Here is a 26,948-nt window from a genome sequence, read left to right as displayed (position 1 = left end):
TTATGTAGTTTATATACTTAATAAATTAATTTTGTGTCCAGTGGAAGAACTGATTTTATTTATAACTTTAGGTTTTCTACAGAATCTTTGAGGAGTGCTGTAAGTAACATTTGACACTACAGTTTGAAAATTTGAGGTCAGTAATTTTTTTGTTGTTCATAAATGTAATACTTTGATTCAGCAAGGACAGATTAAATTGATCAAATGTGACAGTAAATATATTGCAGAACAACTGTTTTCAACACTGATAATTTATTATTAATACCCTTTTAAATATATTAAAATAGAAAACAGTTATTTTAAATTGCAATAATATTTCACAATACTAATGTTTTACTCTATTTTTGTATTTCAAATAAATTTTGCCTTGGTGAGCATAAGAAACATTTATCTAAAAAAAATGACAAAATCTTACCGACCCCAAACATTTGTACATAAGTGTATATCCCCTTCATCTTCTACAGATCTATAACTAAAGATCCCACCATCTATTGTTGCCATTTATCTTGTTTACTCCAAAGAAACTTAACAAGGAGACAAGAGAAATCCCCCATTCTCCAAACAGGAGGCCTGTAGACCTGGGGATAGCAGGGGTCATGCGGCTCATGGTCGATGAGGGCTTTGATTCCAGTATGCAGTAATGAGAAGAAGTGCAGAACGCAGCACTGAGCTTGTTAGAGGGCCACAACCTTGATTACAAATGAACTTCCTCCATTTCTAATTAGGACTCTGCCAATAGCTCAGACAGCACAACCTGAGGCCTTAATAACAAAGAACAGCTCTGATATGTTCAAGTTTCCAAGGTGCCATGAATAAAATAAAATTCAATAGATATTTTTTTGGTAGACAAATGTAAAACAGCAAAAGAAATATGGATGAGGCATATGTTCAACTGCACCTGTCACGAATGCCACATAAGTCAAACTGTAGCTGACTGTAGCTTCCTAGATGGCCTTGCTGGACTGACAGAAGATCGACAGGTTGGTTGTTGACAAGGATGAGCTGGACGCAGCCTTGAAAGGCCATCGTGGGATTCAAGCAGCTGGATTTGTTTTGGGATACAGGACATCCTGAAAGAATAGATGAAAATATATCTGACTGTAGGTGTGAAATATGTCATTTATATCTTCCCAATTTTGCACATTATATTCTATGGTTTCATGTATGCCAACAAAATGCACAAAAGGCAAAATTAGGACCATTATGATTGCTATATATCATTATATATATATATATCTATATTAATGAATACATAAAAAAAACAAAATATTTAATACATAATTACATTTATCTATCATAATTCATCTTTAGCTCCTGATAGTGTGATTGTTAACTAAAACTAAAATTATTTAAAAAATAATTGTTTCTGGTAATTGATATAAAGCTGAAATAAAATACAAATATTAGATTATAAGAAATGCTGCCTTGGCAAATAACTCTTATAAAATAAGTTTAACTTGAACTACAACAGCTACTAAAAAGAAATAAAAATGAATTAAAGCTGAATAGAAATATAAAAACAACATCTAATAAAAAAGACAAAACAGCACAATAGCTAAAATTAAAATGAAAATACAAAAATAAAATGATTAATAAATACAATATTATATAAATAATATTAAAATGACACTGGCTTATCATCTGATTCAGTTTAATTTAAAATGTTTTAACTTTGTGAGTTTTTATGAATACAAATGTCGAATCTGTAACAGAAATGATCTTTTTTGGTCCTTTCTGGAAATATTTGCATATTCTTTTACCTCCAAAATAGTGTTTGTCTTTTGGTTCCAGGTAGTTGGTCAGCTGGATGGTGGATGCGGGCTCACTGTCCAGGGTCATGATGATCTGCTGACCTCTAGCATTGAGACTCACTGAATGCCACAAACCATCATTCACCCTTTGACCTGTCAATCAAAATCGCCATGTTTTAAGGAACACACCAAGTGTGTATGACCATGAAACACCTTTATTAAGTGAAACAACATACCACATTACAATGATGTTAAACAAACCACACACATACTATAAAGTCATCCAAGGCAACAATCAGTATGAACCATCAACTCTCACACAAAACAAAACTATGATGAAACAGAGAACTCGATATCACAATACAAAGTGCCAAGAAAGCTAATCTACTGGCAAAATAAAAAACCTGCCCCCTCGACCCCCATCCCCAAAAGATAAATTCTCTTTGAGGTTTGATTTAATTAATTCTGGCCATTATATGTGAAGGGCGCCCAAGCTGTGCGCAGCCACTGTGTGTCTACAGTCTCCCCTGTGCCAGCCATCTGTTTGTCGTTTGAGCTCAAGCGCTTCACTTCTTCTATTCCGGTAATTACAACACTCTCTATTTCTGCCAATGCTCCTATGACGAGAGTTAGACTCAAAAAAAAAAAAAAAAGGTTTCAGGTAGGATAAAACAGCAGCTTTAAAACAGACTGGCCCTGCACAACAGATGGAGAGTGCCCTCCTTCCCCCTGCTGCGTGTCGATTGTTGTTGAACATCAGGATTTCTCACTAGACTGAAACACACAACTGTTGGTCTCAGACACTAATCTTGTTTAGACCAGCATGTGTGTGTCCTTTGATCTTCTGTCCAGAACGCTGAACAAAAATGACGTTATTGCCTTTTTGGGTGACAAGATAAACTGTAAGTGTTGCCTTTCATACAGATGGTTTTGTTTTGCTCAAGCATCTCATTGGTGAGAAGAGGACCATAGAAAAAGCGTGTCATTCTGTGCTGTGAAAGTAATAGGATGCCTCTGCCATTGCCAGGCTGGCTGAAATGAAAAACAGAGACATTTATACTCTTGATCGTTATGTGCACATAATTGCTGAAACTGAGCAGCATTTCCAATTAGACTCCTTCAAAGCAGTAATTTCAGTGGCTAGAGTGTGTCATGCCTAGATAAAAGTGACAGTTCTACCATTTGATCACAGCTGCATTTCCATGTCACTTGCTGAAGCTTTATACCTTTTACAATTTGCCTGGTGCATTTTAAATTGCTGAGCTGAAGAATGAATGTTAAAAAAGAATAAACGCTATATCAATTACATGATTTAGCAACATAAGTGTTTGTTATACTATACTTTTGTTTTTAATCGTTTTTTTTATATACCAGCATTTAAAGAACAAAGTCTGGTTGTAAAATTATACCTAATCTGTGGGGGGTGGGGGGTGGGGGGGGGGGAACACCTTGCTGGTCTTAGCTGATTTAAACTGGTCTCCCAGCCTGGCCAGGCTGTTTTTTAGCTGGTTTAGCAGTTTAAATTAACTAGGTAGTCACAACTGTTTCGCAAAACAGTATTAACTTTGTCGCACATCTGTCACTTTAACCACATTTGTTCAACAATATAGAATTGTCGTTTATGACGTCACGCAGGTGGTGGAACAATAACTTCTACTTAGGTTTGGTTCGCGATAAAAGTAATGTCTGATTATTATTGTTGAAAATAATGAACATGGCATCTGCGGATTACATTGCTATTTTTGTTCCCTGTTGTTTTATTTATAGGAATGTACTGCATTTTAGCTTTCTTATTTTGTTTTAATCTATTTTAGTCCTAGCAGGTCATACTAACAAGAAACTATGCTTCAAACCACATGTTGAGAGCTGTAGTTCCAATCACACAAGTTTGCGATGCTGTTTGAGAAAGTTCATTTGAATTATGATATGTTGAACTGTGCTGCCAATGACGGACAATAGTTAACTAATGACGCTTTTGGGACATTCACCCCAGGCTGGGACACCAACTAAGTCTAGCAAACAAACTTGGGCTGGTTTAAGATGATTTTCCAGCAGGGTTTGCCTCAAAAGTTCTCTCAATGCAAGTATCTGAACTGTATTTTTGAGAGAACTGAGATTTAAAGTCAAGCTACAGAAGAGCCGAGATGGGTCTACTCACCAGCTGACACTTCTGACATCTTCAGAGTTGACGTCTGATGTGTGAGGTGGAGGCGCCCACTGCTGATCTGCAAAATCAGGTAATGTGGCTCCTGTCCAGAGATCAGTGGACTGGACAGCAGCAGGCCATCAGGGTTCCAGGTGCGAAATTGCAGGCGCACTGAAAGGCCCTCCAGGAATGGTGCAGGTGCTGGCAGCGACAGAAAGCTGCTGCTGGAGCTCCAAAATGTGGCGGCCACCAGCTGTGGTTCCGAACAGGAAAAGGTCACGTTGCCCTGTGAGAGAAGGGAGAACGCCAAAGCATCGGTTTACATGCAAGCAGGGAATGACCAAATGGCAATGCAGCCTGACCCAATTGCATATCTACTGTAGCTGATTGCATCTACTCAGATGACACTGCTGAGGCCAAAATCACGCAATCACAAGATAGTGTAAGAGATCCCATATAAGACTGTCCTTAAAAAAAGAAAAGGATAGCTCCTTTAAAAATCTACTTTTCATAAAAATGTAGAATTTGCATTCAGGACGGTTTCAAAAAAATATATTCAAGTTTCAAGAAAAGTTTAATTGACTCAAGCAAAAAGTAATAAAATGTTTGGTTAAAATATTTACTTTTGAATTTATGCACTTGCTCGTCATAGAGATGGTGTATTGAAAACATTGTGTATATGAACCTCAGTTGAAAAACTTAATGGAAAGAACAAAAAGAGTGTAAAAAAATGAGATGCAATTAAGAAACCTGGGAGCGGAAAAAAAAAGAAGAAAAAAAAGAAAGAGGAAACAAGCTGAAGGGTTTCATGAGGACTGGGGAGGCTGAGAGCCAGACAGGCTAAACCCACAAAGGCAGCAGGCGGTCTGGCTAAATGTCACCAGCGCAGATCCACAGAGAGCAACAGAAACACAGAGCGCACATCCGCAGGACAGAAGCTCACGTAGGCGTGAAAAGGTTACTGCAGTGTGAGGTGAACACCTCATTGATCCCTGTGCCACAGGGCTGTACAGACACCAGATCACTGAACTGAGGCCTCGGCAGACCTTCTCCCAACCTGACAGCCTTAAGCTGTGTAACGTCAGTGCTTAATTTGAGCCGGATCCCACCGGATCTTGTTCCCAGAAAATATCAGATTTTGGATTTTTGCTTTCCGGCATTTGTTTTGAAACAATCCGGCATTAACAAATGCATAACATTTTGACAGTGTGTGCGAGACACATAGCAAGAAAGTGTAAGCATAGGTTTATGTAAATTAATTTGGAGGTTTTGCTATTGGCCCTCAACATATATTTTTGACCAATCAGCTTTCTTAAGTTCAAAATCACTCTCATTGGTTGGTGCTTACAGCTAAGTGTTTTGCACGCAGTAAAGCTATGTACATGTAGTTAGAGCTGTGCAGAAACCTATGAATGATGCTCTTTTAGTTGTGCCATCACTGTTTACTGACGTCATTGACTGTACAACTTCAGTTTTTCTAGAACATACAGTGTCAATCACAGCACCTTTTAATTGCTATTTTTTACTGGCAATTATTCATTAAGCACTGTGTAACGTGAACACATATTTGTTTCTTACAGAGCTAGATGCAATATCATTCATCTCTCCTCTGAAGTGATTGAGTCATGGTTGTCTTGTCATTTTGATTTAGGGAAATAGACAGGAGTGTGATGTGATCATTCAAAAGATATTTCTGTCTTTCTAACAAGAAGCTTTTCAGCATGAAGACAGAACAAATATGATTTGTATTGAATGGTTCCCATTCTTTTTCAGAGACCATTTTCCAGGACATTTCACATTTCTTTAAAAAGGGAATAAAAGACATGCAAAGAATACAGATTCACGGCCTAAAGAATACATTCCTCTCTCTATAGAAGTCTTAAAGATATCACAATTGCATAAATTATGCTATTATGTTTAATGTTTTAAAATAATTAATTTTAATAGTAGAAAGGAAAGATACTTTTAAAAGTAAATTAAAGCTGACTGTGTGAATTAATTCTACCTGGCAGCATCTCTCTTTTTGTAACACGATGATCCAAGGAGGATGAAGAAGAAGATGAGGTAATACACTGGGTTTATTTAAACAACACAGAACAAGAAACTAAGCATGTGAGACAGTGTGCTATGCACAAACAATACAGGACAAGGAACAGAACAAAAGCAGGAACTTGAATACACAGTGATTATTAACTAAAAGACGAACAGCTGTGATGATTAGTGTTAGTGTCCATGATGACGGGATGATCAGTGGCGGGAAACTAGAACAAGGAATACATGTGATGAATGTAAACTAAACAGAAAGTCCAAGAACCTCAAATAAACTGAATGTGTCTGTGAAACTTTTAACAGTGAAGCTGTGGGCTTTAGTTCTTAAGAAATGTATGCTAGAACTTTTCATAAGCTATTTTATTGACAAATCACAGAACAGTGTTGACAATACATTTCTGCTGAATGTTTCTGTGTGCGCACGATCTGCACGTGATGTGGAGCTACTGTCTGTATGTGTGTGCGTTACAATGAAGCAGCGCATTAGTTCAGAACGGTGATTAAGCTGTTTAAAACATGCATTCACCCGATCAATTTTGAGCATCCAGATGGTATAATCAAACATATCTTGTGGAGCGCTCACAGTGTATGCATTTATTTGTCATTTTAAATGGAGCATTTAAGTGAACTTCAAAGATTTCTTATACTGTCGCGCACTCTATAGACCTTCTGCGCCAGAGAAACAAGCGCGCAGCCCTCTTTAGAATTTTGTCTTTGAACTTCCGTTTTTGCGGTAGCTCTGTATATTTCTATGGCATCATTGTCGAAGAGTAATTAGCTGGTGAAGTGGATTTACTAATGAAAGTTATCATGAGCATTGTAATGTTTGAAGCGGATGACAAATGTCAGTAGACCGGGAACATTTTAAAACGAGCGGTTCTTTCATAAATCCTTAAGATCTTACCTTCATGCTGTGGAAATACAAACCAGCAGACAGAACACAATGACCACAGCACTGAAAGGTAATGAGCATGAAGGCAAGATCTTACGGATTTATGAATGAACCGCTCGTTTAAATCTTCCTGGTCTAGTAACATTTGTTATGAGATCTGCTTCCAACATTACAATGCTCTAGAATAAGTAAATCCAATTCACTAGCTAATTACTCTTCGACAGCGCTGTCATAGAAATATACAGAGCTACCGCAAAAATGAAAGTTCATAGACAATGCTGTCATGCATGCTGTAGTTTGCCGACCCCTTGCATATACCGAATAAAAATTATTAGTTTGCAAGAATTAATATTAACAAAGTTAAACAAAATACATTTTGTTACCTTTACCCTTGCATTGCAAATAAGCAAAGACAGTCCAAACTGCATGCAAGCACAAGGTTTTACTGACAGTTTGAGGATCCAATGGAGTTATGAGGTTTAGTCACAACACAAGCTCTGTTTAATACTTTCTGTTGGTTAAATATTTGCAAAACCCACAGACAGATGTAAAGGATGACCAATAGCAATGGTTTATGAAAAAGAAAAAAGACGAAATATGGAGATACAAGGTTTCTGCCTGACAGAGACAATACTTTAAATTGTAAATTTTGTTAATTTATAAAGTAAATGTCTTATAGGTTTTAACATTAGGGTGATATAACAATAATAATAATAATTTAAAATATATATTATTTCGGTTACACTTTATTTTAAGGTGTCACTGTTACAGTGTAATTATACATTTAAGTACTGCAGTAATATTAATTAACTACATGTACTTACTATAGGGTTAGGGTAGGATTAGGATTTGGTTGAGGGATAGTTGCATGTAATTATGCATAATTTACTGTTATTACCATGGTAAGTGCATGTAACATATGTAACAGGACACTGTAAAATAAAGTGTTACCATTATTTCTCCTCATTGTAATTGGGCCCCCTGGACATGCGAGCATGGGCAAGTGTCGAAAGCCAATACATCACAGCGAGTTTAAAACAGTGAGTAATTCAAAACACTTCTCTCATGTGTCAAAACTGAACATAGCACTTTCTGCTACTAATGTTGCTTTGAACCAGTTGTAAACTGTTTGTTCTTCAATGAAAAAGAACACTTAAAAAAAGAAAGATTTTTACAGACAAAACAGATTTTTTATGTTTTCTCTCATTTTCCATGTGTTTTCCAGAACTGATAATTGGTCATTAATTTTCCAGGATTTCCAGGTTTTCCAGGACATGTGGGCCCTGATAAAGTGTGAAACTTGGCACAGTTTGTGCACACATTTGTGACCCTGGACAACAAAACCAGTCAAATGGGTACATTTTCTGAAATTGAGATGTATACATCATCTGAAAGCTGAATAAATAAGCTTTCCATTGATGTATGGTTTGTTTGGATGGGACAATATTTGGCTAAGATACAATTATTTGTAAATCTGGAATCTGAGGGTGCAAAAAATCGAAACATTGAGAAAATCGCCTTTAAAGTTGTGCATTTATGTTCACGATTGTGCTGCATTCACTCACAAAAATAAATATTTTATATATTTACGGTAGGAAATTAACTAAATATATTCATGGAACATGATCTTTACTGAATATCCTAATGATTTTTGGCATAAAAGAAAAATCAATCATTTTGACCCATACAATGTATTGTTGGCTTTTGCCACAAATAAACCCGTGCTACTTGTGACTGGTTTTGTGATCCAGGGTCACATTTAATGATTCTTGCTGATATTCAAGAGGCAGAAGTAACATGTCTGGAGTCTGGACATGATTAAACATCACTAGGTCAAAACCCATTTCTCATAATAAACCAGCTGCTTACCACACTGTATATCTGAGGCTTTCGTCGTTTAGCCAGGTCAATGACATTCACTCCATTGTAGTAGAGGTTCTCCATACAGCCATGAAAGTTACGTCGAATAAAGGTTCCAGGTTTCCCTGGCAGTGGGATCCCACCAAAGCTTAGCTGTTATAGAGAATGAATAAAACATATCTAATTTCAAAACATGAACAACATTAAATATGTTTCTTTTCTATATCTATATCTATCTATCTATCCATCCATCCATCCATCCATCCATCCATCCATATATATATATATATATATACACAATATTCTAAATATTATATATCTACATCAAATTTATATTTATTTATAAAATTTACACACACAACAGCCCATAAAATTAAACACTGCTTCTGACCATTGTCATGAGACTGGCACATTGTTGTGGTAAACAAAATGCCTGAAGTGTTTGGTATTTTGGACTGTCTTACATGATTTGTTTCAGGTCATGCCACAACATTTCAGTGGGTTTAAGGTCAGGACCTGACTTGGTTATTCCAAAAGAGCCATTTCTTCAGGCTTAGCCAGTACATTCATTCTGTGAAAATTCATTGTTATTCTGCTTGAGCCTCACTCTGTTAGGCTCCATCTCACATATGGACAATCTGACATGGTTCTATACAATTGATGAATACAGTCCAGAATTAATATTTCCATCAGTTACTCCGCTGTCCAGCACTGAATCTTGAATGCTTTAGATCAGGTTATTTTTTTAAACACTTTTCCTACATTCCCCAGTCCTGTGATGTTCCTTTGCAGAGAGCACTAGATTCCATTTAAAACAGTAGGATTGTAGGGGCTTACATTTAAAATTAAATGTATAAATGAACAAGACGATCAAGTAATTAGAAAGCATAAAACAACAACAGCAGTGTCCTTGCTGCTGAGGGGAATAAAGGTCAGTCTGTGGCCAGGCGGTCTCAGTGGCAGTCAAGCTACAGTATGTCATGTCATTCCTGGATCTTGAGGACACCTTTTCTGCTCATACACAGGACAGTGCCATCTCTCATAGGTGAGGTGAACTGCTGCATTTATAGTGCTATTAACTTCAGTGCACCTCATCAGCTGCACTCCAGTTAGCCTTTGACTGTTGTAAGTCTGGCTCTAGGACAGCCGATGGACGCCTGGGGAAACAGTGATACGAGGGGAGGCAGATATTCCATCACAGTGGATTTATGAACTACATTTTTCTTTCGATGATCAATAATGCATTTTCTTGTGGTAACCTAGCACCACATGGCTATTAAAAAAATCATTGTCCTAGGCCTCCCGAAAGCCAGACCTGTGTGATGAAGACAATACAAATACAAAAACTCTTTTTTTTTTTTCTGTGGTACTATTGTTATATTTAACCCAAACACCTGATATGCATCCCTTGGTTGGATCTTATTTGTATTGCCCTCTTTAAAACGATTACAGTAATTCAATAACATATTCAATTATGTGTTCAGTAAATTATTTAATTATTCTTAGACAATGGGTATTATTTCATTTCAAAATTATATCAGTGTGTTTTATAAACACTACTGTTCAAATGTTTGGGGTCAGTAAGATTTTTTTTTGTGTGTGTGTGTGTGTGTGTGCGTGCGTGCATGCACGTGTGTGTGTGTGTGTGTGTGTGTGTGTGTGTGTGTGTGTGTGTGTGTGTGTGTGTAAAGAATCAGTTTCCATAAAAATATTAAGCAGTACAACGGTTTTCAACAATAAGAAATGAGATGATAATAAGAAATATTATTGTTAGTGTGAGCACTAAATCAGCACATCAGAATAATTTCTGAAGGATCATATGAGACTGAAAATATTGTATTTTACTATATTGTATTTTATAAATATATCATTTTATTTATTTTTTTATTCAAATGAGACCCTTTTATCTCATTGTAGCTATATAAAAATCAACATACATCTAGGTCAAATGAATTTAGTATAACAGGCCATTTAAAAGAGCTGACAACATTTCTTGCACCCCATTTTAGACTCTACAACTTTGACCACACCAGACAAGTTGCATATGTGTAGAATTGACCACCTCAAAAGGCTTGTCATTTTCAAAAAGAGGAAAACAGGGGGTCCCAGAGACCTACCTCATAGTCGACCTCTAAGGAGACTCCATCACCCTTGGTCCTAAAGTGCTGAGTGTGTCTATCCAAAGTGAAGTTGACCTGCTTGTTAAAGCGTTCGATCAGAACAGAGTGCCAGTGCAGATCGTCCAGGAGACTTCCTAAGGTGACCACCATACGAGCACTGCTGGATCTCACCCGGCTGTCATCTGCCAATGATAAGTTTTTCCGTATATGTTAATAGCCATGAATAAATTCCAGTCATTAGCATGCACTACCGCTCAAAACTCTGGGGTTGGTAAAAAAAACTGCAATATTGTGAAACGTTATTAGAATTTAAAATAATTTATTAAAGTAATTTATTCCTATGATGGCAAAATAATTTTCAGCATCATTACTCTAGTCTTACATGATCCTTCAGAAATCACTCTTATATTCTGTACAAACAAACACTACAATAGTCTCCACTCCAAAATAAATATGGTTAAATATATGAATAATACTTCAACCCTTTGAAGTTGCTAGCTTCCCCCAGTACTGTAACTCACCCAGGTTTAGATGCAAGGCCAGCCTGCCACGATGAAGCTCCAGAGTGATATAATCCCCTCGCTGGCCTTCTCCATGCAGTAAAACACCTTCTGCCTGTCGACTCTTAAATCGCAGCGATATAACATCTTTCACTGTGCTCATAGACTTCTGGTTGAATCGGTAGAGCAAAGAGCTTCTGCCATCAAAATCAGCCACATATGATCCTATAGACACATGAGATTTTGTATGAAACACTTACTGGACACAATCTCATTGCACTTAAAATGTAAATAACAAATAAAATGACAGTACACAGAAAAACAAATTAACATTTAATTTCACATTAAATATTAAATAGACATTTAAAAAAATCATGATTAAACTAGATGATGATATTGGCTAAACTAATAACCCTAGGGATGAGACCACCTGAAACGACAAAAGACGAGGAGGACTCTATTTTTAGGTTTCTGGTATTCAAGAGAGATTTGCAGGTGCCTTGAATTTGCTGCTAGAAATGTGTCAGGAAACAATTTTTTGCAAACTTAAAATCCAAATTTACAATCCCAAATTAACCCAAGGCTGGAATACACCACAGAACTTCTGAATAACTCGTCCAACTTTGTAAATTTACATTTACATTTTACATTTAATCATTTAGCATACACTTTAATTTTTCATTTTAAAAACGTCTTGATTACATATGTAACCCTAGTTCCCTGAAGAGGGAACGAGACGCTGCGTCGAAACGCTGTGGGAACGCCTCTGCGTGATTGCGTCATGAAGCACGTATGAAATCAGTTCATTGGCATGACGGAACGTCATGTGACGTCATCGACCAGGAAACTATAAAGCACACCTGAACCAAACAGCGTCAGTTTCTGATAGGCTGAAGCAAGTCGATCACAGGTATGCTGGGAGTATGGCAGGGTGATGCAGGGTCTCATTCCCTCTTCAGGGAAGTAGGGTTACATACGTAACCGAGACATTCCCTTTTCAAGGGAACTCGAGCTGCGTCGAAACGCTGTGGGAATGCTAATGCCCACACCGCCATAAGAGCAAGTGTCCATCTGTGTGAAATCAATGCTCACATCCAAGGTCCGAAATTAACACCCGGCAAGCGCCAAATGCGGGTAGATTTTCCGTTTGGCGAGTAAATCTCAAAAGGCTATCCGCCACACTGGCGGGTGAATGTTCATACCAAAATAGGAAATATTCAGCACGCCCTTTTCAGCGCGCACGCACTCTTCTGCCTCTTAACGCTCTCATCTGTTGACGGCGCTGAGAAAAAAGGATATGTGAAGCTCCCACAACTGGAAGAAGCGGTCGCCGCCCATTTGTGTCCTCCCACTGCTGGCAGTTGGAGAGCAAAGGCCGCGCACATCTTCAGCACTCGCGGATCGTGCATACTCCGCCGCTGGCCAGGCTGCTTCTGCTTTACACACCATGGCCATTCTTTTCTCGAGAAAAGGAGTTTTCCCATAGCGTTTGCAACGCAATACTCGTTCCCTTATTTCTCAGTAAGTAACCGAGTACGTTCTGCCTTCCCTTCCACATGAGTCAGGTAACAAAACTGACAAAAAATGTTTTTATTTCACCCCAATGATAGTAATATTTCATATATTTCTCTCATTTTGATCAATATATAGATTTTTTTTATTATAGGCTACATTTCAAATTTTGCTCTGGACTATTTTTTATGTTTGTATTCAACATAATACCTTATTATCGCAATTAAATGTACTGAAATTAATGTATATGTGACAAAAAAGGCTGTTTATTATTTTGGCCGGTAAAAAATATGCCTGGCTGGTGGATTTTTTCATCTACCAGTCCCCCGTGGCAGGTGAGCCAAAAAGTTCATTTCGGACCCTGCGCACATCTAGGCGAAAGCGATTGGAGCCAAGGTCCAGCTAGTGAAGCCTCACAAATGTATGCGGTGAGGACTAGCCTGCCGCATTACAAACATCTTGGAGGGAAACTCTTCTCATTAATGCTTTGGAAGCAGCCATAGTCCTAGTGGAGTGGGCCCGTACAGCCAAAGGTTTGAACTGATTTCATACGTGCTTCATGACGCAATCAAAGGCTGACTGACTGACTCATAAGCAAGTGAGATGGCCTCGACCACCCACTTGCTCATCCTCTGCTTAGATGCCGGGCACCCCTTTGTGGGTACCCCAAAGCAAACGAACAGTGTTCAGACTTTCTCCACAGTTCTGTGGACTTAAGCATCTAAGGCCCTAATTGGGCAGAGCAGGTAAAGTTTCTCTAGGTCTGATGTCCGGAGGAGGACAGAAGGCCTGCAGAATTCTAGGTCTTACAGTATTAGTAGAAACCTTAGGAACATAACCTGGTCTTAGGGTGAAGAAAACCCTTTACCATACCAGGAGCAAATTCCATGCACGAAGGAGATACTGAAAGTGCTTGAATGTCTCCAATTCTCTTGAGAGATGAAATAGCAAGGAAAAAGAGATAAGAAATGTCTTTAGAGATATTCTCAGAAACTTCCTCAATGGGCTCGAATGGAGTTAGGGAGAGGCCTTCTAGTACAAGAAGTTCAAGTCCGATGTCGGCACCCTCGTGCGGACTGCTGGCCTCAGCCTCAAAGTGCCATAAAGGAAACGAGTTATTAGTGGGTGTCTCCCCAAAGATACTCCACTCAAATGGACGTGGTAAGCAGCTAGTGCTGCCACGTACACCTTCAGTGTGAAGGGGGATAACCCTGCGGAGAAGCGCTCCTGCAGAAACTCCAGCAGGAACTCCAGCACTGCACCCACTGGGCAGTTAACCGGGTCCAGCTGGTGCTCTCTACACCAGGAAGTGAAAAGTCTCCACTTCAAGGTATCCAGTTTCCTTGTGGATGGAGCTCTGGAGTGGAGAATGGTCTCAACAACCACGGTTGAGAGACCAGAACTTATGAGCTGGGCCCCCTCAGAGGTCAAGTCCACAGTTTCCACAGTTCTGGGCGGGGGTGAAGGATCAACCCACTCGCCTGAGAGAGTAGGTCCCTCCTGATCGGAATCTACAGGGGAGAGCCGTCGAGGAGAGACACTAGGTCCGCAAACCATACTCGGGCTGGCCAGAACGGGGCTACTAGCACTTGACTGACCCCATCCTGGCGAACCATTTCCAGAACTCCTGGGAGCAGAGTAATCAGGGGAAATGCGTATAGACATGACCACGGCCACGTCTGCAACATAGCATCAAACCCCAGAGACACTGGACCTGGCAGGTGAAGGCAGAGAAAGGGCGAAGCCCGTCTCTAACCCCTCTGCCAGATCCATTTGCGAACCCCGCGACTCGAGAGTGATTGGCCGGAGCACAGCGTTCTCAACTGTCTCACAATGCTCATATTCAGCCCCCTCGAGGCCTGACTGAGCGTGCTGCACTCCCAAACGAACAACACACAATACATGTGTATCCCCACCCACGATGTAGACTGGGTAGGGATGAACACACTATTGAAAATTTGGTCACTCGCCATTATAACGTTTTTTTATATATATATTTTTTTTATATATATTTATGGGTGAAAACTCCTGCCTAGCAAATTCTAAGACAGACAAAACACCAGGGACATAGATTCACAGAGCGCTTGCTGAAGACATAGAAGCTGACGCTGTTTGGTTCAGGTGTGCTTTATAGTTTCCTGGTCGATGACGTCACATGATGTTCCGTCATGCCATTGGACTGGTTTCATCCGTGCTTCATGACGCAATCACGCAGAGGCGTTCCCACAGCGTTTCGACGCAGCTCGAGTTCTTGAAAGGGAACTGGGCATCATACACTAAATGAATGAAGATCACACAGTCCCAGACTTCTTGTTCCGAACACAATAAATTCATGCAGAAACATGTGCCTCGTTGCTAGGAGACACATGACAAATAAGAATAATATGTGTTCTAAATAGGTATGCACCGATATGATAATTGTGACGATACGATAACTCTTTATATTTGAAACCCAATAGCCGATATATTGGCCGATAAATCTAAATCCAAATTTTTATATAATTTTTGAGAGCCTGATTACAAAAACAAAAGTCTAACCATTAAAGCCATGTCCCAAGCACACAATTTTAATGTTGTCATTATAATTTTATGTAGCTCATATGACAGCCTTGCGCTGCATATGTTGCACTTAACTGTATTTTCCTTTTCTGAAGTGATTCCGATCATATTTCAAGCAATTCAAAACCATCATGACGAACAGTGCGCATCTGAAGTGTATCAGCTGAAGGAAATAATCTATTATGTATCGGCTTTAATATACTGTATCAGCCAAATTTTTGTATCGGGCCGATAGCAATAACATTAAAAATGAACATATATCGGCTGATACCGATATGGTGGCTGATATATCGTGCATCCCTATTTCTAAAATTAGATCATAATATCAAACATTTTTGACATATCCTCAGACTGGATAAAATCAATCTGAAGCTAAAAAAAAAAAATCTGTGTCCATCATACACAATGAAATTTTCTGTGAAATCTGTCCACTCCGACTGTCTAAATTCTTCAGACTGATGGCTCTGACTTAGCCTGACGTCGTCATACTCAGATTCTAGTCAGAATGTGAGTCTGATACTCTGGAATAGTATTCACTGGAAGAGGGCGTGGTTACTCCCAGAGAAATATTGTATGTCCAATAAAATTAGAGAGGTACACTTTAAGATTCTTCATAATGTTTACCCAACCAACTCACAAATTGCCTCTTTTGTTGATCTCTCTGACCTGTGTGTATTTTGCAAAGTTGAGGAAGAAACATTGCTTCATTTATTCTACCACTGTAATCAAGTTAAGCCTCTTTGGGAGAGCTTGGGTTGTTATCTTTCTCACTTCATCAAATGTGATTTAAACTTTTCATTGAAGGACATATTCCTCTATTTTTCTGGGAGTGACTATGCTATTGATAATGTTGTTAATTTCTTTGTGTTGCATTGTACATTTTTAATTCACAAACACAAATTTCTCAAGACTTTGCCTAGATTTGACGTCTTTATTGCTGAGATTTCCCTTATTGTAAAATCTCTTAAACTCATTGATAACAGTAAGAACAACAAGTTTCTTAAGAACTATGTATGGTTTTTTCTTACTTGTTGAGGAGTCAGTTATTTTTTTTATTTATTTTTTTTGTTATTTTTTTGTTAATGTATTCAATGCAGTGCTGTTTCTTCTTTGTAAAAGAAATAATAATAATACAATAAAAAAAAAAAAGAGTCTGATACTGCTCCATTGGTCTGTGATTATGCGGCGTGTTTCAACCTTTTTTACAGTCTATGGTTTCAACCAAGCGGCAACCTCCCTGTCTCTCTCTTGAAACCAACACGGAAGTGAGTTAAACTGCAATTCATTGACTGGCCGCTTGAGGCTGGCTGCAAGTGAGTCAAATCTGTATCTCCCCCATGTTAAAATTACCAACTTTACAGCAAAAAAAAAAAAAAACATGTTTACAGCCTGGTTCTCTATGTGGCTTTGGTCTATACAGCTAATTTTGCCCTTCATAACAACTGTGAGGGGGGTGAATTTTTTTATAACTCATCCGTTTAGTTGATTAATATTTAAAGTTCTGCAGTGACAGGTGGATTCCCGCTGCTATCGTTAGTCATCATCATTAGCCGTGTGTCTGCTGTCTGTTAGCCGTCACGTTACCTCAGCTAATTTATCGTAAAAATAAATACATTCCAGCCAAACAACCATGACTCAATCACTTCAGAGGAGAGATGAATGATATTGCATTATTCAATGCAGCGCTGTTTCTTCTTTGTAAAAGAAATAATAATAATAATAAAAAAAAGAGTCTGATACTGCTCCATTGGGCTGTGATTATGGGGCGTGTTTCAACCAAACCAGGGAAGAAAATGCCTCTGCACTCAATTGGATAGACCTACAACCAATCAGAGCAACGGAGTAAGTGACGTATGTTTTTCATCCATGTTTCCGATCGACAAATGCCTTAATCGCGGTTCTCTGTTTCTCTTTTAAAATTAATGCGCTGTCGATATCTTCTATAACAGACGCGATGGCGGAATCAACACATGATGTTTCATAAACAAAGTTCAGGAGAAGCACGTTCAAATAATCAATCCAATCAACTTGTCATCAAACTATTACCATGTCTACCCTATCAGCATGAGAGGAAACATATATTTATTCACTCTGTCAACTCACCTAACATTCCTTGACAGTTTTCAGCATCCCTCCACTCACTCTCGGCTTGTTCTTCCACAGCCTGGAATACGGGGGGAGTACTTTGGGTTCGGGCCGAATACCGAGCCCGGAGCCCTCTCCTCGGACAGTACGCCTAATATGCATTTATTCTATCTGACTTATTTGTAAGTGTGAAATCTCAATTCTCCAGCGGCAGTCATCTTTGTTGTAAACGAATTTAACCCAAGCGCTCTTTGGTGACATGGATGATTACATTACTGTTGATCATCTGTCCATCATCGTATAAAGCCCGCCCTGACAATTTGATTGGTCCGAACAGCTCTGGTTAGGGCATAATAGCTCCACAACGGATCAAGTCCAGACCGAACTTACCCTAAAAATGTTGTGGGTGGGGCTAAGTTCGGCTGGCATCCAGGCTAGCTCTGACTTTGAAATGGGGCAAAAATCTGGGCAAAAGTCATGTAGTGTATTCCAGCCAAGAACTGGAGTTCTAATTGAGCTACTTAGAAAATGGGAGGCTATAAGAAAATGACTAACATTTCTGCAGATATTAGTAGAGTTCTTACAGGAGCACTGTTCCCCATTGAAGTTTTAATCGAGCAAGTTGATGGGGCTCAACAGCTCACAGCACAAACGATCAAGCGAATCAAGAGTTTCACTAATGTTTAAATCTAGTGTCTGAATGTCATAACATGTCAAGAGATCAAATGGGCAATTCCACGCAAAACTGTCACATCCATAACGCCAACACAATGCCATTGTATTTAGTTGGCGTTATGGATGTGAGTTTTGCGCGGAATTGCCCAAATGCTACATATTCTATATTACATACTGGTAAACAGAAATGTTTCTCAATTTTCAGATGACATACTTTGCTTAGAAAGTTAATGAAGTTTGTCTTGAGATAGTCAAAAAGGCATATGACCTGATGGAAAGCATCTGTTATGACTCAATTCTCTATTACGCCTTTGAGCAATGCATCCAGTGTGACCCATTGTTCCAAGATAGAAGTTTAAACATTGTTGTCTTTTATAAACATGACTTTTGAATTTTCTGATTTTCTGATTTTTTTTTTTTTTTTTACTTTTTGATACACCAAAACAGTCTAAATATTCTCAGGATCAAAACACAAAATGTTATTTTTCTCATGCTTGTTTGCAAAGTTGTTTTGCAGAAATCTCTATATCTGTGTTCCAGTTCAACTGTATAATGCCAATCATGAAGCAAAACCCCGCAGCCTACGGAAAAAAACGAACGAAGGGGTGAGTTTAAAAAATAGATCGAAAATGAATCTATTTTTCGGATTAGTGCAGCAAAGCAGAAAGCCTGTATATTTTCCAGCACTGAATATAATGACCTATTTTTGATAATAAGCAACCGCTCCATTTGGTGAAATAAGGATACTGTGAGCTATGAGGTACGTGGTCTGGTCATGGCAATCTTGCAGTCGTGATAATGACACATCTTGTATTGCACCATTCTCAGGTTCAGCTTGAGTTCACAACTGTCACAGCAGTCGGCTGATTAGCATTATGTGATATGTGGCTCAAGTTAATCTGAGCTGTTAGGTGCAATCACTGCACTTCCAGTGAGCACTAGCCGTCAAATCATGTATAATTAAAAGAACATTTATGCTCTTCTTTCAAGGTTATATTCAACACTCAAGATCCAGTGTACATAGTCAGACTAGTGCTCATAGATTCATTATATCGAAACTCTATGTTCAGATTTGTCATGGGATTCACAAGTGTCTGTGGTTGATTAGCCGAGACAGCTGAACGTTTATCTGCAAAGCACACATTCATCCGAGTTTAATACACGGATCATGCCACAGAATAATGAGGTACCTTTTTATAAATGTCTATGTAATTCAACAATTGATCCATTTTGTGGATCTCGGTATCATTAAAAGGCACATTTCTTTTTATTTATCTACCTAACACAGCCTGACTGGATAAGTGTCTTATATGTAGACATCTTTGTTCGGTTTTGGAAAAGCATTATCAAAGAAAGTCATCAAACGACCTTCATTTAAAGGAGAAAAGTGAAACTGCTGCCGTCATGCAGTGAATTATCTGTGTCACCTTAACTCAACACCTGTAAAAAATACTGTGTGACTGGAAAAGGACAAAGGACAGTAGGCATGTGAAGATCTGCAGCAAGAATTATGGGTAATGTTATCACCTTATATACTGTGCCACAACTATTTTATTACCCCTGCTACCAAGACTGCGGAAATGTGCTGTGTGAACTGCTATTGGATCTAGGATGCTTCTGTAATCTAATTCTGCAACACTTTTCTACTCTTTCCTTTTCAACTCTTACGAGTCTTGCCAAGCACAGAAATACTGCGTACCCTTAAATTGGTTGGTGGTTGAATATGATTTCACTTTTCTAACTTTAGTTGGTGTGTAATGTTGCTGTTTGAGCATAAACAACATCTGCAAAGTTACAACGCTCAAAGTTCAAAGCAGAGATATTTTATTTTAAAGAAATTGCTTTTTAAGGACTACAACAAACAGCTGGTAGGGACTACACAAGCTTCCTCCCGGGTTAGTGACATCACAAACCCTAAAATTTACATAAACCCCGCCCCCGGGAACTGTCCTGTTGCTTCTACATGTTGTCACTTCTTCTTGAGTCTCTCCATCATTGTCTGACTCCAGTTTGAACATAAAAGGCTAAAAGTTTTTGAAATTTTCAGTGCATGTCTGCGTGAGGTAAAAGGACACAACCTGTTGTAGCTCCGCCCCCTGTGCTGGGAGCAGCAGCTCGTTTGCATTTAAAGGAACAGACACAAAAACGGTGCGTTTTTGCTCACCCTCAAAAAGTAACAATTTTAACATGCTATATAAAAATATCTGTGGGGTATTTTGAGCTAAAACTTCACATACACACTCTGGGGACATCAAAGACTTATTTTACATCTTGTGAAAAGGGCATTATACCACCCCTTTAAAATTGAATGCAATAGATGTAACTGCTGTGTCTCAGAAAGTAAAACGCCTGCTGGTCATTTGTAATATATATTTTCAACATTAAATATTCTCACTCACGGTAAGCACAGCCGTACACAGCCACTCTGAGGCCCACCCGACCACTGGGGCTCCAGTCCAGAGGAACGAAGCGGAGGAAACGGGTTCTGATAGACTGGCTGAGTTTATGGTGGACCACACTGTCTGGATTCACGTTTCCCACAATCCTCTGGAAATAGAAAAAAAGGACAAAGTTTTCACTTTTTATGAATATGGTACACTTTGGAGTTTTTTTGAAGCATTAGAGACATAAATATCATGCATTAGAGACATAAATATCATGCATTTTGTTGTGAGAAGTATTACATACACACGCACACACACACACACACACACATATATATATATATATATAACGGTACACAAACATGAAGGTTCGGTTCGACCCTCAGTATTGAAGTGACGGTTTGGTACAGGTACAGCAGGGTGGAGTAAACTAAACCCAAATTGCTTCTTTTTTCTTCTTTTTTTTATTAAACAGTGGTTTATTGAACAAATTGTGTCTCTCTCTTTAAATAAATTATAATTAATTTATAATTAATTTAATTTTAGATAGTTTTAACAATCAACACTCAAAAAAGAAAAAAAAAACTTGGCAAATCAAGGCAGGTTTCACTCCAATTCATTTTTTAAATATAATCATTTACAGTTACTGTCACAACTTGTTTTCATGACAAATTTATTTAAACATATAATAACAATTAAGACATTAAAGTAAATATAATGAATATATAAGAGAGATTAGACGTAAACATAGAGATTAGAGAGATTAGACGTAAACATAGAGATTAGAGAGATTAGACGTAAACATAGAGATTAGAGAGATTAGACGTAAACATATATATATATATATATATATGCATAAATCGTCTGTTCTTCTCCACTTTTTTCTGATGTAACAGTTAACAAACAGCGTTGCATTACCACGCGCGCCCCATTCTGGATTGGGGTGTGAATAGCCTGTGGCTGACTGAATTCGTCATCTGAATGTATGCACCGAACAGTGATGCATAATTAAATCATTACAGTTAATAATGCTATGCTACCCATTGTTAAATTGTCCATTTATTTTAAAATAAAATCACACAAATCAAGGGTTTAAGCTATTGTAACGTCTGCTCCCTCCAACCAGCAGAGGGAGCCCTCACCTGAATACTGACATCACTCCATTTCTTCTACAGTCACTTCCTGTTTGTTAGATATAAAGAGCCATGCTTTCCACTAACACTTTATGAAGTATTGCCAGTTTTACCTGCCTTACTGAGTGTCCCATTGCCATTGTTTCTGCTTTTTGTTATGACCTTTTGCCTGCCTTTTGGATATCACGTTTTTGGATTACTGTTTTTGCCTTGGTTGCCTATTTGGACTATCTATTATTGTTCACTGAACCCAGCCTGTATCTTTGACCATTGCTTTGCCTGTCGATTTGGATTTTCTGCTTCAATAAACTTCTGCATATGGATTCTCAATAGACGCCAAGCCTGAGTTTGTTACAGATAACAAACAAAACAAAAGAAACATCACATTTCCATGTCTTATTTTATACCATATTTATGGAAAGTGCCTTATAATAATTTATAACATGCAGGTTGATCAGATGTTTTCTGCAGAATGCCATTTATGAATACACAAATCCAATTGAATCCAAAAAGCAGTATTTCTTTCAAAGGTCTCAACAGTTTATGTAAATGTCACCTCGTTTTCATCTGCTAGCACACATAATTTGACAGTAATTTGTGTCTGACTCACTTCACAGTTGAGACTTGTATGGAACATAAGAACCGATGACCAAAACATCACATTTACGGATGAATCACCAAGAGAAGATGTCAGCTTTTTTCAAAGATAGACTTTTCCATGTCCCTTTGAGATAAATAACATCAACAATATCATCACCTCCCTTGGTGAGACACTCACAGCCCACAAATGCTGTTATGATGCCAGCAAAAACATCAATCTTACGTTAGTGACTTTAAAGGTCCCGTTTTGTTTTCCTTGCAGACAGACTCGGAAGAAGAAACACTTGATTTTGTTCATTGGGAATTGACTGGATGGTTGGATGGTTGTGGTTTGCTATAGCTGTGATCTCATTTGAGTGACAGGTTGTCCCGCCTTCACGCCAAGAGGCAGGGGAAGTTATTTTTATTAAAGAGGGCACATTTTCTGCAAATCTTTTTTTTCATTGACTATACAAAGATACTCTGATTCAAATCAAACAGTTCAAGACTTTAAGATATGACTTCTTTTTCCTTTGTAAAGCAGTTTAGATATTGTTTTCCATTATTAAATGCATCAACATCAACCTGAGCATGTTTGTCATTACATCATCAACTCCTCATCGACACTCATCTGAGCACTCAATGACGACAACATCCTGTCCCTGACAGCTGCTTCCTCTCTCTCTTTCCCCCTCTGAGAGAAAAAAAAAGAAAACAATACATCCATCCAATTACCTATCAGCTCACCTCAGCCCAAGGGCACAGCGGAGCTCCCATCGGATCCGGGGAGATGCCCAGGTTACAGGCTGCCCACGTAAACAGCTCCTCTCTACACTTCATTAACTCTATTCCTGTATCGACTCCTGCTAGATCTCCTCCTCATTCATTAAGCCCCCGTGCACTACTGGCGTTATCATGGACTCTCCACGGACCGTTTCATCAGCCCTGTTACGTCTGCAACGGTTACATTCTCATGTGATTCACCAGTCATCGTTTCCTTAAACCCAGAGTGAATCCACAACAGAAAGAAAAGCTAGAGATGAGTTCAATTGGGGTGGGTTTTATATTTGCTATCTGGCAGGAAAACGCTTGTTGGTGCTTGCTACTGTATAGTGTATGTCTCTAATGAAGGACAGATTTCAATAGCAAACCAGGGTTATTATCATCAACTAAAACATAACTGAAATAATAACAATAAAGCTGAAATTAAATATAAATATTAGATGAAAACTGAAATCAGTTTAAGCTGAATCAATATAACTCACTGTAAATAACTAGAATAGAAAAAGCGCAAACATAACTAAAAATTAAGGTAAAATTAAAATGAAAACAGAAAAAAAGCTACTTCAAAATATAAATAAAAAACTATAATAGTATAAAATAATCCTAAAATAACACTGTAGCAAATGAATGCTACACAATTTAATGTCACTTTTCATCAACAGGAAGCGATTTCTGAGCTGCCCAAGTGTTGATCGGGCTTCCACTGACCCCTTCTAAACTAGAATTACACTCCGTCCCCGGAGAAGCAAGGGCCCGAGAGTGTCAGAAATAGACAGCACCTCAGTGCCTCAGTGACTGTTTAAACGAGAGCTAAGACAGCAAAACTGTCCCCAGGCAATAGACAAAGAGTCTCTTCTTTTCCTGCTTTCCTCTCTCACTGTCACCAATGTGCATTGCCTGCGCCTGGAAACATCATAAATGTTTTATTTACAATCGTTCAGCGGAGCAGAAAACAGACAAAATATCTAAAATATCCGAAGGCCTGGCAAGTGACAATTTCATCATTGTCTGAGAGCTGTAGGTGTGTTGCTAGCCAAGTGAGAAACTCACACCTGAGGTGATTTTTAGAACACTTCTACTGCGATTCTGATTCTGGCCTGTTACGGCTAAATGAGTAACAGACTTTTACTTCAGTTATACTTTATGGGACCCAAATGGGCCAGCAGGCTCATGCTTTAAGCAAGCTAATCTGACGAAACCATGGGCCCTCCTATCGATTGCTTATGGGGCTGCTCAAGCCGCCGTGTAATGTGAGACCTGGGAGGTATGGATGTGAAATGGAGGGAGAGAAAGAGAGATATAGAAAGAAATGAGTTAGTTAGCGCAACCAAATGAAGATGAACTGACAAGCAGAAACTATGCTGTTTTTTAGGGCTGTCAATCAATTAAAAATTATTACATAATATGCAGATTAATCAAACAAATAATCACTATTACATTATTAGCATATATTCATATTTTGCAGATAAAAGGCTTAAATTAAGACAATTACAAGACATTATTTTCTTGTTGCATATAAATGCATTGAACGCATTACAAAAAGTGACAAAGTCAAATGTGTTTGTTTAATTTCCATTTTTACACATGGATAAGGGGCATGATTAAATGAACAATAACACTATATTGACAGAACTAATATTTTCAAGATAAAAAAATAGCAAATATTTCCTTGCAAATAAGCGACTGAAAGAAAGAATTGGCTGTGTTTTATGGTTAGTGCAATGGATCATACCTAGTTCAAAAATATAATTGTACTGTATTTGTATCAATGATAAAAGCATAGAACATTTACTTAATGAGTTCAAAGACTTCATAGCACTTTATTGACAAGTTTTGAACCTTAGTTATTCAAGCACAACAACAGTTTTGCTGACATAAGGCAAAACCTTTATGGTATTGATCCAATGATCTGATTGAAAGAACTGCCAGGATTTCACAAAATCTGCCCCCTTGAGCAGGCTACATCCACTCCAGATAAAACCCCCCAAAAAACGTAAAGGTTTTGTGTCATTTCTGATTAAGGACTGTTATGCCTGTTTCATTACATATAGTTCATTAATGGACATAAATTAAAAGATTGTAACTAGAAGTTGTCTATTACGATTATTACAAACTTCATTGTCATAAAATTTAATTTACATTAACCATATTGTATTTTTTTTACCATATTTCACAGAGTTCAGAAAGCTACTTTATATGTGGCAAAAATAGGCACAGCACTAACACTCAGCTCACACCTACATTCCTGCTAAGTGGTACTGCTCCAGTCATGTTCGCAGTGTGAATACTGTAACCTGTTAATATGGCTGCAAAATTAAAAAAAAACTTTGTGTGTGGTGTGAAGCAGGCCTTGGCTTATACATTCATGGTGAGAATGTAAGCTTGTAATCTCTTCTGAAAGAAAAAAAAGGACAGAGGAGAAAAAAACTATTTCCCCACCATTGTTTTTTTTTTTTTTTTTTTTTTTTTTGCCAGCCACCACCATCATTTTTGATAAATTTTCACAAAATTTTCATGGCCTCCCAAATATTTTGTTGTATGAATATCTGAACATGCAATATATCAAAAATTAACAAAGCCTCTCCTTTTAAAAAAAAAAAAGAAAAAAAAAAAGCCTGTTTTATTCTAGCTTAATGCATTCTTTATTATCAACACTTGAATATATGTAAGTATCATTTAAAAAAAACAACATTTTGAGCAAAAAGCTGAGGAAGTTGCGTTTTTGTCAAAGACATACATCTAAATCTGGATCGGATTCAGAACGATGATCAAAACTTGAATGGAGTAGATCGAGTCCATCAACACCCCCAAAGCTTGCACAGTCCTGTAGCTCGTCCTGGGTCAACATTTCATTCAGTAACATTAAATGTTGTGCAATTGTTCTGGTTCAACTTTACACGATCAGCAAGGTGCGTGGAATAAAAACAAAATAAATTTTGGACTATACCATCGACACTTGTGACGTCAAGGGGTCAGAACAAACAAAAGATGCGGCTGAAAAAGTAATTTGTTTATTTATTTTGCCAACGAGTTTCGGCGCACAGGACATTCAGTAACATTAGGCAGTTTTGATTTATATGCGGTTTAATGTTGATGATCGCGTTATTTTACATATACATCTGCTTACATGCTATCGGGGAGAAAGGGGGAGAAGCGGGGAAAAAAAGGGGGGGGGGGGGTAAAAAGAAAAGAAAAAAAGAAAAAGGTCTTTATGTCATTACAGTGCTGCTTGAAAGCAAAATGATCCATCAGGTCTCCTGGATGTCTATATCAGCCAGTTTTAACATCTGTCATATTGTTAACATTTTCCAGTTTGATTCCTGTCATTCTAAAGAGCAGATCCTTCCTGTAAGATTCAGTCCTAGTAATTCTCCAGGTAACCTTCTCACATTACAGAGACACTTCTCTCACACGCAGACTGTCTGCGGAAAGAAAATGACAAAGGACAGCATGAACACAGCTCAGCAGCTCGAAGCCCCACAGGCTATAAGACGAAAGAAATGACCGTGGTGAGGCCTCCACAAAGCTTATGCAGTCAGCAATTTTCCATCAACGTAGGCGAATCCTGTTTCCCCGCAAGGAAATGATGGCAATACAAGATGAGAGAAGACGAAGACAAAGAATGAAATGTGTCAGGGAAACTCCAAAAAGATACATGTCGACAGCTATTACTGCTTTGAAGGCTAGTGCTAGTCTGTCTTCAGCTCACCAGGGCCACAATATTAAGACTTAATGTGACATAAGCTCTTGTTTGAATCTCAAATGTTTAACCAAATATCAGCACCTGGATAAAAATTCTCAACACAATCTTATGGCAATTCATAATATTTTACTTCTTGGCAATGGCAAACTGGTGGCTAATTCGTATGAATTCATATGATTTTATTCGTACGTTCTGGAGCTATCTGCTTACGGCCCAG

General features: G+C 38.2%; 1 protein-coding gene across 1 annotated transcript in view; it reads right to left on the bottom strand.

Moving 5' to 3' along the window:
- cntnap5a (contactin associated protein family member 5a) overlaps positions 1-26,948 on the bottom strand; it is an 84,131-nt gene that overhangs the window by 31,769 nt on the left and 25,414 nt on the right. Inside the window, exons 4-10 of the mRNA XM_084121396.1 lie at positions 20,549-20,696; positions 11,340-11,543; positions 10,816-11,000; positions 8,708-8,851; positions 3,910-4,183; positions 1,761-1,904; positions 899-1,070 (exon numbers count right to left, since the gene is read on the bottom strand). Coding sequence (XP_083977522.1) covers positions 899-1,070; positions 1,761-1,904; positions 3,910-4,183; positions 8,708-8,851; positions 10,816-11,000; positions 11,340-11,543; positions 20,549-20,696 — 1,271 coding nt within the window. The remainder of the gene's footprint in view (positions 1-898; positions 1,071-1,760; positions 1,905-3,909; positions 4,184-8,707; positions 8,852-10,815; positions 11,001-11,339; positions 11,544-20,548; positions 20,697-26,948) is intronic.

This window comes from Abramis brama, assembly GCF_963993115.1.
Source record: "Abramis brama genome assembly, chromosome: 8".
NCBI lineage: Eukaryota > Metazoa > Chordata > Actinopteri > Cypriniformes > Leuciscidae > Abramis > Abramis brama.
This window is presented reverse-complemented; position numbering and strand designations above follow the sequence as displayed.